Below are 20,400 nucleotides of genomic sequence, written 5' to 3'. Positions count from 1 at the left end.
ATATGGTGCATCACTAATTTTCATAAGTAGTTATGTTAATGTTAATTTCATACGAAATATCAGAATTTATGATTGATATTTACATATCAGTATATAGAACAGCAAACATATATAGCAGTATATACATCTTGAATGATGGATTTTACTTTAGAATACAGAATTTATTTGCAAACTGATACAGAACCAAATATAAAAATGCTCAAAACGACTGGCCAATTTCATTTCTTTGCTCCATATCACGAGAAGCAGCATACAAGATATTAACATAAGAACTTACAAAATTTGACTTAAGATGAGATGGAATTAAAATCATTTTATATCCCATATATAAGGTGCATGAAGACAGTGTTTTAATACCTAAGTTTTTGTTGTTGCAAGTGATTTGAATATTAAATTATATCATAGAGCAAAACATTCCTATTAAAAATATATGCAGACTACAATATATTCCTGAGAGAGAATTTAATCTCCACCTTTGCAACGAGTTGCCTGGTGTTGTACTACCTTACCCCAGTCCTGAAGATACTTTCAGGCCCCAAACTTTGTTTGCTCACACTTGGATAAAGGATTAAATTAAACTTATTATAGTCTAACCAAGCGAAAAATAAACTCTCAACATCTTTCTCTGAATCCAGAGTAATTTAATAATAAGATTGTACACCCTTTGGCAACCCCTATAGGTTGGGATGACCTCTCATTGCTTCTGTCTTAGTGTCTCCACTACTAGACCCGACTCTCACTGACGAGACCTCAATGAAGGTCGAAACCAGTATGGGTAGTGGCCCTTGCTTTAATGCATAGCATTACACATATCCGCAAGGAGATGTGCTTTGCATTATGGGAAATACTGAGACAGGAGTGATGAGATCTTTCTCCACGTTTGCAACGAGTTGCCCAGTGTCGTACTACCTTACCCCAGTCCTGAAGATACTTTCAGGTGCAAACTTTGTTTGCTCACACTTGGATAAAGGATTAGACTAAACTTATTAGAGAATTTCAATTTGTGACATAATTCAAACCAACAAGATAATTATAGGGTATTAGAGCTATTAAAATAAACTTTACTATTTGAACTGCAGTGTTTTAATAATAAATAAAAAATCTGAAACTATCTACTTTCAAACTTAGTTTAATGTACATATATATATGCAGCATATAAGATATTGTAATAAATATATACTCCTTACATTAAAAATCTCTACAATTATTCTCTTCTCACAAAAAAAAGACTAGAAATACAATTAAAATAGGGACATCCCACACTCTGAAGTAATTGTTATTAAATTTATATAAGTGCAAGCATTCTTTATACAAATTAATTAGTATTAACTATTATTTCCTTGAGTTTTTTTATATCATCACATAACACTTCAAAGGACTCATCAGAGGAGGACACTTTACACCAACCCATCCACAATACTCCATGTTTTATGACACTATCCACCATTCACACACACACTATGCCAAACCACTAATCAAACATTAACTGCATGTTAAAAAATTGGGAGATGGGAGAAAAAAAAAACTAAGTTCCTGAGATGGAAAAAACTGCTATTTCTGTATATGATTAATCAACTCTCCTTCAATTGAGAAATCTCAGATTTTTTTCTCATCACAAGAATCAAACTCAGATCTTTTCCAATTGAAAGATGCTGTCATTCTTCCAATTTCACTACAGACAGGACTTGGAAAACCTTGTGCTGCTCACCAATCAGACAAGTATCTTACTGATCAGATGTTGGCCTGTGGATACTCTACCACAGTTGTCATATATATCAGTCATGTGTTTGTTTTTGACTGGTGTATATAAGTCTGTTTATAAGATTTCGTTAATACTATGGCTAATTTTGTTGAAGCACATGTTCATGTGTTTATTAGTGTGTGGAAAAAAAAAAAAGCCTCTTAAGTAATACAGGACCATTTATGTTCATGTGTTTATTAGTCTATGGAAAAAAAAAAAAAATTATGTCTCTTAAGTAATACAGGAGACCATTTATTTTTTAAATTAATATCATTTTTCACTTCTAACACTTCTGAATTGCTTTTATGAAAAGAAGCAAGAAATTTTTTTTTCTGCCATTAAAGCCAAATGTTGAAACATTCAATTTCATAAAAAAATCTTAAATCATTAGGAGTGACAAGAAACAAAGTTTCAGGAAATATCTACATAAAAATCCTTATGCACACATAACTGCATTTCTTATTGTGCCTAAAACATTGTCAGATGGACAGGATCAGTAATGTCAAATGACACAGTAGAAACTCGGAAACAATTCAAAAACTTAGAGCAACCCCCCCCCCCCTCAAAGAGTTCTTGGAGATGTCATGTAATATCATTTAGATTACAATCAACATAATGAAATATTTTGGGGAAAAAATCTTTTTGAACTTTCCAAGTTTTAATATGCACTATTAAAGTTTCCAATACTGAGAAAGAAATAAGCTAATTGCTCCATAGCATAATTAGAACAATGGATCATTGAGTCATTCAGTTGGAAAATACCAGAGTTCGATTCTCATTGTAATGAGAGGAATCTTTATACATGGGCTTTTTCAATTGAAGGACAAGTTGGCCGATGTCAAATGGAAGTAGGTTTTCCCCCCCCAGGAAACTGGATTTTCATTCTGCATATGCAAATCAGACATGTGACCACACAATTTACAAACAAAAATGTTGTGGTGGTAATAGATGGTGAGTTATGCATAATGGAGTAGAGTGCCATACTGCAATGAGTCCTTGGACTCCCTGGCAGGGTCACTTAATGATAATTATTGCTGTTTGCCACATATATTAGGCTGCCATGTTGCAAATTAACTGGTTGCATCATGGTATAGCTGAGTGCTCTCTGAAGATAAAATGATATACTATGATGCAACCAGTAATTGCAACCTAATATAAATATGTGGCAAAACAGCAGTAATTATCATTACGTGACCCCACCAAGAGCTCATCACTGGTCAACCAAATCAAAATGAAATCAAAACAGATTTTCTTTTTTTTTTTTTTTTTTTTTTTTTTTGTTAAACTGAAACTAAAAATTGAGTTCATACGACAAGTGCATTTTTAAAGCTGACTATGGAGACTAAGTGAATAAAAATATTAAGTAAATAAATGTAACTTGCTTGGATATGTTGATGAAAACCTAAATATGGCTAGAATTTTTTGCATAACATTTAAACCAAATGCAATATTCTATTATAGCAGTAAACTCAAAATTATTAGAATTCAACAGCCAATCATTTCACATTACTCTAAATTACTTTGAGGTAAGCAGAAAGTGAAGAAATACTATGAATGCATACTATGGCTTGATTATCTTATAACTTAGCTTGATTACATGCTAGTTTTCAGAATCAAACTGGACTTCTCAGCATCTGCCAGAGAGCAGCTATAAAAATAATTACTTTATTATTATATGAACCTCCAGGGAGTCCAATGACTCATTGATGGAGAGCACCTACTTCACAACTCTCCATCACTCAATTCACCAACTACAACTACTTTCATCATCTACACCAATGCTATCTACCACCACTAGTATTTTCAAAGACAATCACAAACATCCATGCCCACGGCAGGATTTGAAACAGCAACCTTTTGGCTGGAGTGTGGATATGCTAACTACTCTGCCAACCAAGCCAGCAATAAAATGCTTATAAAAGGTAAATTCCTTTACCTTATAAAATCTTTAATATTTTACTTTATTGTTGTACTTTTTTTTTAACCTGCTTCTCTAAAAATTGTTTTTGGAAGTTTTAACAGTGGCCAATCATGTGATGTTTGCATGTAGTAAATGAGATTATTTTTTCAAGGTCTTATTAGTAGCGATGAGATTTGAGTATTGCTACAAACCAGAATCTAATTGTCAATCCCAAAAATAGAAACAAATTTCTGATGCAAAAAAAAAATAAAATAAAAAAAAAATCCAAGGCTTTCCAAGTTGATGCAAAATTCATGACTAATATACATGTTCAATAATTTTAATGACTTAAACCACAGAGATAATTAAGAATAAAGTTTAACAAGGACACTAATTTCGTTGATAAGCATGGTGGTTTAAGTCATTAAAATTATTGAACATGTTCATAAACAGAGTAAATCTGCATACAAATATATTTTTGGGAGTACTGGTTGAAATGATGTCTGAAGCAACAAATGCTATGAAACCACCATGGTGTCTTAACTGTGTTCACTCTAGCTTGTTTATCAGCATATTTTTAAATCCATACATGATTCATCCAACAACATGCATTGATTAGTGCGAGACATGGTTCAAATATTTTGTAAAGCACAATTTGATTTATTTTAGCCTTCACTTGTTTTTTGTTAATAAAAAAAAAATAAAAAACTAGATTCAGACTAACTTTGCATCACTATTAATGCCTGCTGTCCACAAAATATTATGCTACACTCAGCCTAGTCTGGACTTAATTCCACATGAGCTATTTCTAAAGGCTTTAATACTGATGAAGAATTAAATGATAGATATCAATGAGTAGTTTAGTTCAAAGTTATTAGCATGCACTTTGCCAAGAAGCTTTATTTGCATTCAAAGTTTAGAAAAATGCATCTAGCATCAAAGTGGAAGTTCTCTATTATCCAGAGGTAGAACCTAGTTCCAAGTATCCTTCTCCCTTTGTTCATTATAAAGAAGTCAATATTTTTTTTACAGTTTATCTTTGTATACATGAAATAATTTCTTTTATGCAGGTATATGCACCTGCCAGTCCACACACACACACCAGTCTGGTTGGTCGATTAGTTAGTGTAGTGGCTCTCCAGTCAAGAGGCTGCAGGTTTGACTCCTGCCAAGGATGTTTGCGATTGTCTTACTAACCAATCACCATATGTACTGCTGTGACCTGTGTCAGTATGACCTTGGATGTCTTTGCACCATATATATATATATATACATACACACACACAAATGAAAGGGAGGCAAAGCTTATCCTTAAATCGAAGAGCAAATAGTTATTTCACATTAAAATTTAAAGACTAATAATTTTAATTATCTCGCTAATTTACATCCATTTCATGAAAAAGACAATCAAGTTAATATCTTGGACTTATACTGCAAAGGTAACAGGACAAAATGGAAAAAATTTTCTACATATCATCCAACTTAACATTTCAGTTCCTGTTTATTATTCTGATATGTTTGTGCTCAGCAATAAAAGCTGTTTCAGTTAAAATTAATACAGTCCATAAAATGACTAACGAACATTATTAATTTAATGTTGAGAAAACAAAGAATAAAACTGAAATAAAGTTGAATATAGATGTACTGTAATTTATAGTATGTGAATGGGGTAATGTGGTACACTGATGTTAACATTGTTAATCAGCACTCTGAAGCAAGTCAAAACAGCATCAAACAGGAAGATTATTTACACAAAACTGCAGAAATCAACAATTTTTGTTGATTTCTCATATGAGAAATCAACTTACTCATATTCAACATTATTGCTTTCACTGTGCATAGAAAAACAATTATATGCAGTTTTTTTTTTTTTCCCCCTACATCTGACTTTATATACACACATACATGCCACAATTCAAAATCATGTATTGTGGCATGCAACATACAATAAAAATACAAATATCAATGTACGATCCGAATCTGGATGCATGTTTTTTTGTAAAATAAAACCAATAAAAGTTAGAACATCCCCTTTGAATTGTGAAAAGCATATCAATTAGATACTATAATTTGAAGTGTTGAAATAAATAAAACCTACCATTAAAAGAAACAAAGTTCAATGGCTTATGTGAAATCCTACATTCCTGCAAATTGATGTGTCAACATTAACATCTTAATGTATTCACATAATGTGCATGCACACGGCGAATGTTTTAAGTGTAAGAAAATCAGTTTCGAATTGGGTCTCAAATAATATATATAATTTATTTTTATAATTTATTTATATTATTCAAGGATACAAATGCATATCCTTGAATACTGAATTTTTTTATATTTATTCAAAAGTAAACATAAGCTGGCCTGGTTGGCTGAATAGTTAGCATGCTCTCTCTCAGACCAACAGCTTGTGGGTTTGAATCCTGTTATGGGCATGGATATTTTGTAAAACCTGCCCTGAACGAGCTTGTATAAGCTCTTTTAGTTTATAAGGACCGTCTTTTCATAAAAAAAAAAAACATTTCATCCTCGCGCATTAGTTATTTAATGTGACCTAAATGCAAATATCTCAGTACTCATCTGTATCCTAAATATGGCACTGATGTGTGTATAGGTCCATTGACCTTTTATGTATTGGATCAGTATAAAAAAAACACTAATGCTTTTCAGAAATCAAGAGCACACTGAGAGTTTATATGTTATCTAAGAACATTAATGAAAACAGTAGCAAGTATATACAGATTAAATAAATATACAGTTACAAAATTTAAAGGACTTCTTTTATACCAGTCTCCTACATATTCTACTTTATCTTACATATATAACAAACACGTTTTTAGAAATTATTAATTAGGTCAAAAGAAATACAAGACAAATATTTTAACAAGATTAATAACAGTCCATCCAGTGAGTCAACTAAATCACAGAACTAGTTAATCATAATGAACATTCAGTTTATTCATTTTACTTTAAATACTTAGTTTATCATATGTCTAGATATGGGGAAAAAAAAAAAAACTTAACAGAATTTAAACATTCTTGTTTCACAATTCTCCATCACAGTGTATTGATCATATAAACACCTGTGACTGTAACATGCGATTAATAACCAGGTATATCTATTGTAACCTAAGAGAAGTACAATTAACCCTTTTCATATAGAAAATTATGCTTTTCTCAACTACAGCTCATTAAAATCAAATCACTCTTCTGTGGGGAAATAGTTAATTATGAATGTTAATTTGTACAACTCACAATATATTAGCAGCAAATGTGTGTTAAAAAAGTATAAATTTTCTTGGTTGAAAATAAGACCACATTACAGTATAAACAATGTTCGTTAATAAATTAGTAAATTGAATATCCATAAATTAATTCATTAAATGTTACAGTCTTGCAAAAACCCTCCATTTTTTATGAAGGCTATTTGTGAATTTTAAGAAATTCATTTAGACAAATTTTCAAATACATAGCAGAATTACCTCTAAGTAAAATTTATTCAATAGTGATTTAAAGTATTAAAATATATCAGACACAATATTTCAAAATATTTTGAATAATTACTTTTAAAAATAAGATATTGTGTCTGATAATTATATCAGACACAATATCTTATTTTTAAAATTATTCACTCTTCAAAATTTACTATTACAATGGCTGTCACAGGAGGGAAAACATTTCTTTGGATCCCAATTTTTCCATGTATGCTATAAACAATCACCCTACTCTTCAATCACATGCCTTATATTAGCATTTGAAATAAAAACTGACTGTAGGGAAGGAGTGGGATCTCCATTTAAAAAATAGCTCTATTTGGTCCTAATGAGATTCATAATGAATCTAATTGCATTGCACTTACCTACAAATAACACTGCAATAAGCAGAAATTAAATGAAATGCATAAACATCCTTTTTATATATACTAGTAAGCAAAAAATAGATATTTCTTTGTATGTACATAATCTCTTTATAAGAAGCACAACCAAAAAGAGAAGGTTTCCTTTAATACAAATATAAACGAATAACTATATTACATATTAACACTTCAGATAATGAAAAAAAGCTATTTGGCCTAAATTCAGCATGCTGCCTCTGTTATGTATATAAAATATAAACTTAGAGAGCTGCAACTCAGCATAGTTGCTTTGGCAGTGCTTCCTCCAACACTGGATATATTCTTCCTTTCAAGACTATTCTGTTTTTTCAGTGACTTTAGATCGAATTTCTACTCCTCTCCAAGTTATCTTAGAAAAAGGAAAAACAAAAGTTGTGTTTATACAATGTTCATAATATTTTAGTAGTTTATGTTTACATTTATGTATTTAAATATTATGCTGTGAGACACTATTTTAAATGGCAGGCAAAAGCTACAATTGGTATCACTTATATGACATAGCACTACTACATTGGAGTAGTAGTAGTAGTGCTGTGTAAGGTAAGTGCAAAATATACATTTCAGTATAATCCAAGTGATTTAAAATTATTCATAACCTTGCCTTTAATAGAAGATCTTGAAAGCTGTCATCATATAAGATATTCTTTAGATTTAACAGTATGTTGGCAAACAATGTTTTAAGAAATTAAAATGAGAAAAATAAATAAATTCAAGTTGAGAAACAATTCTTAAAAAATGTGCTTTTTTTCCTTCTCTTTTCCTCATAATTTATGTTTCAAGCATGTTGGAATGTCATTAAAATTAGCCTTATTATCAAACCAATACTTCTAGTTTCCCTAATTCTGAACTTCCAACTTCACTGAACTTTTTCCAAACATCTAACTATAAAACCATTTCTTGAATAGACAATTTTTAAGGAATTGGGAGAAATTAGGCAGAATTTTTTTCATGATTAATTATTTTTGTATTATGGTTTTTCAAGGTGATGCATCCTAAATTTTTGTTGTAATGATGAAAGGAGCTGGCATGAAGATATTTTTCCTGTATGAGTTTTGTTTAAAGGCTTCCTATAGATTTCTTCCTAAAGAAGGGGTGCTTAAAGGTCAAAGCTGTATAACTGAGAGGAAAACTTCGCATAATCTTTAAAGGAATGCAGAGAACTGACCAGGGCTTCTGACCTAATGTCCAATTCTCACTTTTTCATGGTGCACCCTGTTGGGTATCTACCTGGATACTGAATGAACGAGGATGGGCTGGCAATTTAGGATTTAGCAGACCAAATTGTATTCTTATTGGTTTAAACCAATATACAAAATGATGGTACAACATGACAAAATTTCATGCTGGCTGGGGCATCACCTGGTTAAACAAGGCCAACCGTTGTTTACTCCAGAGAACCAGGGCAAACACAGAAAAGTCAGCTACTGGAACAAATCTGAAAGCACACCCCAATCAACATAAGAAGCCCGAATGGCAATGAAATGGAGCTAGCTGAGAAATTAGATAAGTACCAGATTGACATAATAGAGTGACTGAAACATAAAAGACAAAAACTGGTAAGAACTTTCTGAGCAATAAATACAAAATGTTATATTCAGGCAATGACAATCAAGGAAAAGAAGGGGTAGCCATAGTATTCAACACTAAATGAGGCTAATCTTCTTGAATAGCAGGCAGTCTCAAGTAGAGTAATGTGGGCAAATATCAGAATGGGGAACTGCACAATGAGACTAATTTGTGCCTATGGTCCCACAGAAGGCTCTACTAAGGTGGAAGTGAAGGAATTTTTTTATTATAATATAATACCATTTACAAGAATATAATACAATTTCCCAATATTTTCCAAAATACTGGAAAAATTTGGAGAAAAGAGCAAAGCTAATAATAATGGCAAATAGCTGTTTGATTTCTGCTCAGGAGATGGATTGGTTATTATTAACACCATGTTCCAACATAACAATGTGCACAAATTCACATGGAGAGAAGAGGCAAGGAATAAGAAAAGTCCCGTTGACTATGTCATTGTTGATAGTGATGTTTTCTCCCTGGTGCAGGACACCAGAGTGTACAGAGGATTTGAAATTGTAAGCAATCACTATTTAATCTTGAGCAGGATAAAACTGAATTTCATATTGAAAAGAATGACATGAAAGAAAGTATTAAAACGAATAAAAGTTGAGCAGCTCAGATGTGAACTGTAGACTAAAATACACAAAAATTATTGAAGAAAAAATGAAACAGTTTGAGAACAAGAACCAAACCTTGGAGATTCAGTGGCAAACCTTGAAGAAAATGTTGATTGATTCAACCAGAGAGGCATGTGGTGAGGTTGTCTGCAAGGATAGAAAAATCAGAACTCCACTGGACACAGGAAGTTAAAGAGGCAGTGAAGGAAAAGAAGAAAGCATATCAAAAGTTCCTGGAAAACAAGTCAGCTTGTGCTCTTAGAGAATACAGAGACAAAAGTCATAGGAGGACTTTGGCAAGAACATAGAAAATAAATATCAAGAAGGTAGTAAGATATTCTGGAGATTGTTATAGAAGCTTAGAAATGGAGGAAAGAGTGCTTTAAAAGGAATTAGAGATGATAAAGGTGATATGAAAACGGGAGAAAAAGATATCCTTGAAGTATAGAGTAATTACTTCGCAAAAATTGCTAAATGAAACAAGCAGTCATAGCACAGTGGTAAAAAACACTCAACAGGCATACAGTCAGGAATACATATCCATATTTGAAATAGAAAAAGCCATCAAAGGCTTGAAATGCAGAAATGCAGCAGGAATAGTTGATATTCGACCAGAAATACTGAAGTATGCTGGTATAAAAGTCTTACAGTGGCTGCACTTCATAGTTCAGAAGGCCTGGACAGAGGGACGAATTCCTGATGATTGGAGTAGAGCTCTCATAGTACCCATATATAAAAAAGGGAAATAAAACTGAATGTGAGAATTACAGGAGGCATTTCCCTACTGAGTGTTCGGTTCAAGATTTATGCCAGTATACTTCAGAAACTGGTTGAGAAGAATTGTGGAAAAAAAAGCTTGGTGAAGAACAAGCTGGATTCAGGCTAAATAGGGGCTGTCAGGATCAGATCTTCCCTTTACAACAAATAGTTGAGAAAGCATGGGAGTAAAACAAAGATCTGTATTTAAGTTTTGTCGATCTGTAAAATGCATACGACAAGGTGCCAAGAGAGAAGCTATTCAATACACTATGGGGCATTATATCAAGCAATACTTAGTCTTTATTCAAGTTGCAAGTCAGCAGTTAGAATTGAAGGAAGTACAGGAAGATGGTTTAATGTTAAATCTGGGGTGAGACAAGGATGTACATTATCCCCTCTGTTATTCATTATCTATATGGATCACATTATGAAGGAAAGTGGTATTAAACATGATATCAAAATTGGAGATGTTAATGTCAGTTCTTTGCTTTATGTGGATGATGATGTTGTACTTCTAAATAAATCCGCTACGAATCTGCAAGATTCTCTGACTAAATTGAATAGCTGTTGTAATAGATATGGTATGAAGGTCAGCAATAAAAAGACAAAGACAATGAAAATAGGCAGAATCATTGAAAATGTCAACTGTGTTGTGAATGGAGAACCTGTGGAACAAGTAAAACATTTCAGCTACTTGGGCACAATTTTTACTGAAGATGGTAAACTAAATATAGAAATAGACAACAGAATCAGCAAAGCTGGTATCGTGGGAAGTCAATTGAATAAATTCATATGGAATAAGAGAAAAATTAGTCAGAACACTAAATTAGCTGTATACAAGACAGTGTTCAAACCAGTTTTAACTTAAGGATCTGAGAGCTTGGTCAGAAGTAAAACACTTGACAAAACACTACTGACTACAGATATGAGAGTCCCTAGAAAGATTAGAGGTGTGAACAGATGGCATCAATGGCAATATCATATTAAAAATGAGGATATTAGGAAAGAACTGGACATTGTCAGCATCCAGGAATGCGTTAGCAGAGCTAATCTCAGGTGGTATCGTCACTTCAACAGAATGGGTGAGGAAAGATTAGCAAAACAGGTGTTCTCTGCCTGGGTGGCAGGAAAACAACCCAGAGGAAGACCAAGATATAGGGGGATTGATACGGTACAGAGTGCCTTAGACGATAGAAATATAAGATCTGATAATGTTGGAGTCTTGAAAAGTAACAGACTGATTTGGAGGAAAATTGTAGATAGGAAGTTAGTAATGATGTAAATTTTTCATGTAGCACTATTATATCCTGTACAATCCTTGAGGGTGCATGTCAGGAATTTGATGATGAGATATTCTTCTAACTGGAAAATCTAAAAATAGTTAAGTTAACTTTCTTAATATCCAGAGTAAACTTAATTTGAGGGTAAAAGTTGCTAAGGAAACAAACTCCTTCAGGTCATTTTGAGTATGTTTCTAAAAAGATAAGATTATCCATATGTTGCCACCATATTGTGCGGTTTTAAAGTAGCTTGCAAAAAACTTTAAATTTTTCTATGCATAAATTGGAGATAGGAGTGATAATAGAGAGGCCATTGCTAAATCATATTTCTGAAAATTAAAAAAACCTCTCCAAATAAGGAATGGTAACTGAAGGTATTGATGGAAAAATATTTGTAGCAATGGGAGGAAAAAGGTCTACAAGGATTTAAAAAACCAAGCCTTATAAACTCAAGGAACTACAAGCTTGTTCAGAGCAGGCTTTTACAAACATCTGTCTACAGTGGGATTTGAACTCGCAACCTGTTGGCTGGACCGTGGACCAACCAGACTGGCAGAATTCATATTGATCGGATTCTTTAAATGGAATATTTGTGAATAATGACACTATGTTCAAAACTGGCTAGAATATCTGAGGGTTGATTTGGATAATCCTTCTACAAAATGAGCAGAGTTTTGTTTTATGAAGGAATTTGAGTATCCTATGTGATACTTACCTTCTCTCGAAATATTTGATCAAGGTTGTTATGTAGGAGAACTTATGTCATCTACTATCGAATAGAGGAATACTGGATTTATGAATTTCTGAAACACCATACAGTATAATGTGCCTTAGACTATAGAAATATAAGATCTGATAATGATAATATTACAGTCTTGACAAGTAATAGGCTGATTTGGAGGAAAATTGTAGATAGGAAGTTAGTAATGTAAATTTTTCATGTAGTACTATCATATCCTGTACACCCTTTGAGGGTACATATCAGGAATTTGATGATGATGATGAAACACTATATAATCCATGACTGATAGGATGTCATGATTTAAGAGGTTTTTTTTAAATTTTAGATCTTCTGAGAAACCAATTGTGTGTGCAATTAGAATCAGTCAGATAATATGAAGACCAAATAGGATCACATGCTAAGTAAGTTGAGAAATTGCAGGATATGAGATTTTATCATAGGCAATCTGTTTAAGATAATTGTGGCATTTTCCCTTTCCATGCTTTGAGGATGATTGTATCTTGTTTGTTACCCAAATTTTAGGGGGGAGGGATACCATTTCTAATACAGTAAATATTGCTTCTTGGGAGATTAGCATGCAATAAAGAGGACAATTAGTCTAGTGTTCAAAGCCTCTTGTGAAAGGTTTTGTGGCTCATTCCATACTAGCCACAATGTCTACTTCTGGAATGTGGAGAGGAGCAAAAGAGAATCCCAAAAGCTTAAAATGGAAAATCTGCTGCAAGGACGAAAGTTTAACTTGTAGATTTTTTTTTTTTTAATGCACATTATATGAAATTCCAAGTAATCGGAAGGATGAATTGACCACAGTACTATAAATTACAGGCTTTTTTTTTTTCTTTTTTTAAAATGAAGCTAGAGAAAATTTTATTATTCCAAACTTGAAGAATTAAAGCAAAAGTCCATAAAACTCAAAGGAATTACAAAACAGCAAGTTTTGTTTTGTTATGTGTTCAAATTCAAACCACCAGCTTAAGAGAGATTTTCTGTCATGTATACATATACTAAAAATGAGTACTCTTGATATTGTCTGTTAAGAGATGGAGAGGAATGAAATTTACATCATGGAAATTACAGTCTGGATGAAATGGAGAAGGTTACATCAAAAGGCAGGATGGTAAGCAAGTTGTTTATTCAGGGGAGAGAGATGACTCAAAGCAAGCTAATGCAACAATGAATACAACAATTAATGTCATACATTTTAAAACAATTATTGTTATTATTATGTGACACTTCCAGAGAGTCCAAAGACTCATCAAGGGAGAGTGTGCCAACAGCATCGAATGATTGATCCCTTCCAACTACTAACCGCAGTCAAACTTGCTTAACGTTTTGTGTGAGCCATTAGTAGCAGAGGCTCTACCAATCGACCAACCTTTTATTCAGATTTAAGTTCTCTAATGCATTTATCTTCCTGACGATGCTATCAGTTAAAAACGGTTTTTTTTTTCTTTAAACCATAATAAATCTATGGATAAAATTCTGCAAATATAGCCTGTGTAATCTGCTGTCCACGTATTTCTGTTTTAATGCTATTCCTGCTAAAATTGAAAGTAATCATGGTAATCTCCCTTTTCTCATTCTTTATCTACATTTAGAACTTAATTTCTCTAACAAGTTTATCTTTCTGACAAAGCTGTAATTAACAGCTTTGTCAGATGCTGTATCTTGCCATAATAAATCTGTGCCTAAAATCCTGCAAATATAGTTTAAGGAACTACGTTATTCTCAGGTGAGCAGCATTAATTCTGGTGCTAAATTCTTGAAGCTTGGTTACTGAACCTTGCCAAATACTAAATATATAAAGAGCCTGATCCACACGAAAAGCTTAGAATGAGTGTTGCAGAGATGATATTCAAAATTCTCCATGAAGTAGTTAGCCAATGTAGTAGAAAGAGGATTTCTTCTTGTCTCCCTTCTACTCCCTTCTATTTATTGGTAAAGTTTATTCTGACAATTAAAATATTGAGAATGAATCATACAATAAAATAGTTTAAATTTGTGGGGAAATCTTGCTTAAGCATTTTTAACCCCCCCCTCCCCCAAGCCAAAGAAAGAAAGACATGTTTATAAATAAAGAAACAATGTCCAGACTAGTGGTACATCAGTGAATGCAAGACAAACATTCAGAAACCATTTTTAAATTCTAATGTATTGTTTATATACAAAGGAGATTTGCATATAAAAGCAAATAGTAAGCTGGAGAAGCATGTCTCTAATCTTAATGGAATGTTTTATTTATATGAAAATGAAAAATAATCTTGGTGAATAGGCTTAAATTTTATTTATTTTTTCTTCTTTAAGTCAGCATTCAAACAAGAGACTTCATTTATGGTTTGTTTAGTCTATTGATCTGGCCTCTGCCACCCTACCACTTTTTTTTTTCCTGCAGTGACTTCACTTCAAAATGCTAATATTATTATTTCACTCTCCATGGAGTTGACAGACTCATCGTGGGAGGTTGATTCAACTGTTTTGATTCAACGTGGGAGGTTGAGACAACATATTTATCATATAGAATCTTGAAGTCCTTAACACGCTTTGCATTAACAACACATTCTAGTAATGCATTCCATTCACTGACAATTCTCCATGTAAAAAATCAACTCCTCATACCCTTCTTCACCACACTTTTACATCCAGGAATACCTTTGGCTCTTCCCCCATCTCACTTTCTACTCATTTTTAATCCCTCTCTGGATTAATCTGATAAAATCCACTCACTAACTTAAACGTCTCCATCATATCACCTCTCTTCCTCCTATCCACCAAACTCAGCAATCCACATCTCTTCAAGCTCTCAACACAGCCAGCATTCCAAACTCCTAATATTAGCTTAGTCACTCGTCTCTGGACCCTCTCCAACGTCTCCATATCACATTGAAAACCAGGTGACCAGATCTGAGCACAACAGTCCAAGTGGGGTCTGACCAATGCCTTATACAGTCGCACAACCACTTCCTTATCCTTGCATGTTAGAGTACTTCTTATCATAGCAGCACTACAATGCAACCTTTGCAACCCTAGCAATATGGCCTCTAAACTTCAGTCTACTATCAACCATCACTCTCAAATCTCTAATATCATCCACTTCCTGCAGTATAGCACCATCAATATAGTACATTTGCCCTCTTTCCAGTCCTCAGGAACCCTACCCACCTGCAAGACTTTCATTAATAACCAGGTTAAGGACATTAGCAACTGTGGTGCACATTCCTTAAGCATACGTGGTGATATGTCATCCATTCCCAGCCTTATTCACATCTAACCCAACCAACATCTGATACACCTCTGTTTCTTTCACTTCCAATTCTCCTAATACTACTTGCCTCTCTTCTACACACACGCGCGCGCGCACACACACACACACACACACACACACACACACACACACACACACACACACACACACACACACACACACACACACACACGTGCACACACACACACACACATTGTACAGGATAATTTATACCAGTATGATATACACTGATAAAGTGCTCGTTCAATAATTATTTCACTATAATATTCCTTACAGCTTTTAGTCTGCTGCCATGACTATCCACCAAGGTTAGTCTGCCATAATTATTCTTCCTATTGCTTGTCATGTAGCAGAAAAATTCCCTCGAGTTAATCTTGGCCCGACCATCCAATCTCCTCTCATACTGCACCTTTTCTTTCTTTACCATGCTTGTCACCTTTCTAGCTTGTCACCTTATACCCTTCATGGTGATCACCAACTGTCTTGTACCTCTTTCATAACATTTTCTTTTCTAGCACAGCTTGCTTGATTTCGCTGTTCATCCATTTCACTCCCACTATTTACTTGCTTGACCCTCGGTATCAGCCATACATTGCTTTATCAGATACTGCCTTATGAGTTCCCATACATTTTCAATGGCTTTTTCACTCAGCTTATCTACCCAATATACTGATGCTGACTACAGACCTTCTTATAATCACCTGCTTTATACTTCCACATGTATCCATTTTTGGCAGTAAACTTTTCTTATTTCATCACTTCCCAAACAAGTAACCTCATGATCACTCTCACCAAATGGCAGCAGTGTCAACACCTCATTAACAACCACATCTTGTGAAGTTATCACCAAATCCAAAACATTAAAGCCTCTAGTTGCTTCAATCACATGCTGATTAAGATACTTATCTCTCAGAAATTCCACAAACCCGCTCTCCTTGTTCCCATACACTTTCTTTTCCTTCCAGTCTATCATCATCATCAAAATCCTGACATGTACCTTCAATGGGTGTACAGGATATGATAGAACTACATGAAAAATTTACATCATTACTAACTTCCTATCTACAAATTTCCTCCAAATCAGTCTGTTACTTGTCAAGACTCCAACATTATCAGATCTTATATTTCAATTGTCTAAGGCACTTTGTACCGTATCAATCCACCTATATCTTGGTCTTCCTCTGAGTCGTTTTCCTGCCACCCTGGCAGAGAACACTTGTTTTGCTAATCTTTCCTTGCCCATTCTGTTTAAGTGATCATACCACCTGAGATTAGCTCTGCTAACACATTCCTGGATGCTGACAATGTCAAGTTCTTTCCTAATATCCTCATTTTTAATATGATATTGCCATTAATGCCATCTGTTCACACCTCTAATGTTTCTCAGGACTCTCATATCAAGGGTCAAAGCTGTATAACTGAGAGGAGACCTCCACATAGTCTTTAAAGGAATACGGAGAACCGACCAGGGCTTCTGACCTAATGTCCAATCCTCACCTTCTCGTGGTGCACCCTGTTGGGTATCTACTGAACGAACAAGGATGGGCTGGCAATTTGGGATTTAGGTGACCAAATTGTATTTTTATTGGCTTAGGCCAATATATATCCTGTCTATATTCCTGTAATTACAATCTCCCATCAGGATCATCTTTTTTACATGCCCAACTAACTTGCCTGAACATTTCACAATCAGTATTCTCTGCATTCCCTGGCCTATAACAGCATCCTATCAGATATACTAACCTGTTTATTTCAACTTCACACCACACAGATTCAGAATCTGTGCATGCACCATCAACTTCCACACTTTGCAGACAATTCCTCTGCAATCATTAACAGTACTTCCCCTCCTCTTTTCACATCTGTATCCTTCTGTAAAATTATATATCCTAATTCTGTTCCCAGCATCACATCCTCCTCAGACAACCAAGTTTAACTTATTCCAATTACTTTTGGGCATACTGCCTCAATCAATGCCACAAACTCAGCTCTCTTGTTTTGAATATGCCTTACATTTGTGTATAAACATAACAATCGCTGTGTGTTTGAGGCCATCCTCCAGCACCAACATTCTCTATTCTAGCTGCTATACTATATCTCTTTCTCTCTTCAGTTTGACCACTCCAGTTTCCCTGGCCTGATTGTGATTTCCATTCTTACCTATCTCATCCTCACCTTTATGCACTCCATCAACCTTGTGCTGCTACAACCACATCTTCAACCTCATATCCCTCTTCCTCCTGCTGTACAATCTGTTGATTTGTGCTATTCTGTTCCACAGGTAGACGCTGATCATTTGCTACATTAACTTCTTGAATCTGTGCCTTCTCAGAAAACAATAGCCTTTCTAAATGCCCAACATCAAAACCATTCAAATGTAATCTATCAGGTTTATACCATTTGAACTTTCCTTCAAATTCACTCCACAGATTTACAAATTACCCCCCCCCCCCCTCACACAACTCAGCCATCTTACTATTCATCATCTCTGCTCTCCTTCTCAATTCACTGTTATCATATCTAGGCAACATGCCTATGACTTTCCCGACAACACTATTCTTCTTAACCTGCTGCAACAACCTCCTAAAGTTTCTATCAACATTCTTCTTCTCCCCAACTAAGTCATTTGTGCCCATGACTATTACTAATTTTGACGCCTGGTATTTCCTTTTCTGAAACGCATCAGTTATTTGCTTTATTGTTCCACCAGGAAAGCTGTTTAGTGCAGTTTATTAGTAGTCATACTTCTAATGATCATTGTTATTCCCCATCTCATGTTGCATTGATTGCCATGCAGAATAATCCGAGCTGCATTCAGGACTTAGAGGGTTCTGCTCGAGAAGTATGTTACAGTCTCCGGCAAAAATTAGTGATATTGTGAATGAGGAATACAGAAGATACACACATGGAATGTATGGGGTCTACAGATGAGTACTCTTGATATTGTCTGTTAAGAGATGGAGAGGAATTAAATTTACATCATTTAGAGTCCAGATGGAATAGAGAAGGTAACTTCAAAAGACAGGATGGTAAGCTAGTTGTTTATTCAGAAAACTTGTCTAGAAAATGTATAGGGGATGATTTCTACTAGTTATAAAATATGGTGGCAACAGGTAAAAGTATTATGGAATAGGATCATTTTCTCTTTTTTGCTAAGTGCAAACCACAATAAGACAAGATGAGCACAAATTCTAACTACACCAGTAACAAGCTAATAGAAAGCAGATATATTAAGGCTTGAATTTAGGGTAGCTTAAACAAAATGGAGGTCTCATAATTAAAGTTTTTTTACATCTTGGGCAACTTTATGCACAGTTGAAGTCAGACAAGTGCTTTAGTGCAGATAATGATAGAAAAAAAATTACCTGCTTTTTCAAGACTATTGTTTCCTTTCACTTACATCTCCTGAATATCCAAAATATGGCCAGATAGCCAAATTTAAGTTTCGTAAAAATGTATAATCGAGTTTCTCAAGGTGGACAGTTCTCACAAAATATGCTAAGATGTACACACACACACACACACACACACACACACCTACTTTGTTCATTCCAGGATAGAAAACAGGTCTTTAGGAAAACAAATGGTTCATTACTAGAGAATTCACAGCAATAAGAATGGCTGGCAAGAAAGTTACCTAATTTTCTAGAATCTATTAAGTTTGGTCTTATTTGACAAAATTGAATTGATTTTGGTCAAAGTACCTTTGATCAGATAATTATTAATGTTTTTATTCAGATATATGGTGTTAAAGTGCTTTCTGATATTCTTCTAATTTCCATTTTTTTTTTTTAAAAGAAAAATTTAATTAAGATTAAAAGTTCAGCAACTAACCTTTGTTGAATACTCTCGTTTTAAATATTCCAGGCGAGCAGTACAACTAAGGATATAGAAATTAGAAGTAAAAATAACTAAAATTTCATATAAGTAACATAAAAAAAATAACTAAAATCACTATAAGTTCCATATACAATTTTTTGAAAATCTAATTAGTAAGTAATATTAAAAAAAAACTAATAATATTAGTAATAAATTTAGGAACAAAGCAACATTTTAGTTAACTAATCAGTACATTTGGTGATAATACTTTGTTTCCAGAAACTTAAATTCAAGAGCCATAGAATTAATATAGCAGTACAGAAACAAGTTTTGTCGAGAGGGATTGTATGAAATTATGGCTGAAGCAACTATGGTTTGGAGTCCAACATATAGCTGTAAACTGAATGTGTTGATGGATCAGTCTGCCTGTTTTACATGATGAAAAGCAGGCATTTCTAAGAGAGAAACCCTGCTACTTCTTTATGAGACCTGCTAACTCAGCTGCAGCTGAAAAGAGTGAGAAAGGGAAGGAAGTACAACTTTAAAAAATAATGTTAATGGTATTTAAATATCATGCCTACAATGATGGTGGTAAAATAGAATTCGATTTTCAAGTTAATCTAAATAATACTTGCCAGGTCAAATGCTACTGCTTATTCCATTCTTAAAAAAAAAAAAAGGATTTCATTGCTTGAGAAATCTTGACAAATCCACGGATATACTAAAAATGAGGGACAAATATTATAAAATGTTATTTTGCTTGTACCACTTGTTATAAAACAAGTATGGCCAATGCCAAGAATGAAATAAACTGATTCC

General features: G+C 33.8%; 1 protein-coding gene across 2 annotated transcripts in view; it reads right to left on the bottom strand.

Annotated features, from left to right (window-relative positions):
- Positions 1–7,750: 7,750 nt before the first annotated feature.
- Positions 7,751–20,400, bottom strand: part of LOC150094924 (alkaline ceramidase 3-like) — a 172,650-nt gene continuing 160,000 nt past the window's right edge. For both annotated transcript variants that reach the window (XM_090411349.1, XM_090411350.1), the window contains 2 exons: positions 19,597–19,642; positions 7,751–7,882 (listed from right to left, as the gene is read on the bottom strand). In XM_090411349.1, coding sequence (XP_090267475.1) covers positions 7,829–7,882; positions 19,597–19,642 — 100 coding nt within the window. In that variant the 3' untranslated portion in view covers positions 7,751–7,828. The remainder of the gene's footprint in view (positions 7,883–19,596; positions 19,643–20,400) is intronic.

The sequence above is a fragment of the Typopeltis vanoorti genome, chromosome 21, assembly GCF_054136105.1.
Source record: "Typopeltis vanoorti isolate ZY-2024b chromosome 21, IOZ_Tvanoo_1.0, whole genome shotgun sequence".
Classification (NCBI taxonomy): Eukaryota; Metazoa; Arthropoda; class Arachnida; order Uropygi; family Thelyphonidae; genus Typopeltis; species Typopeltis vanoorti.
The sequence above is the reverse complement of the archived record's forward strand: the minus strand, read 5'-3'. Positions and strand labels throughout refer to the sequence as shown.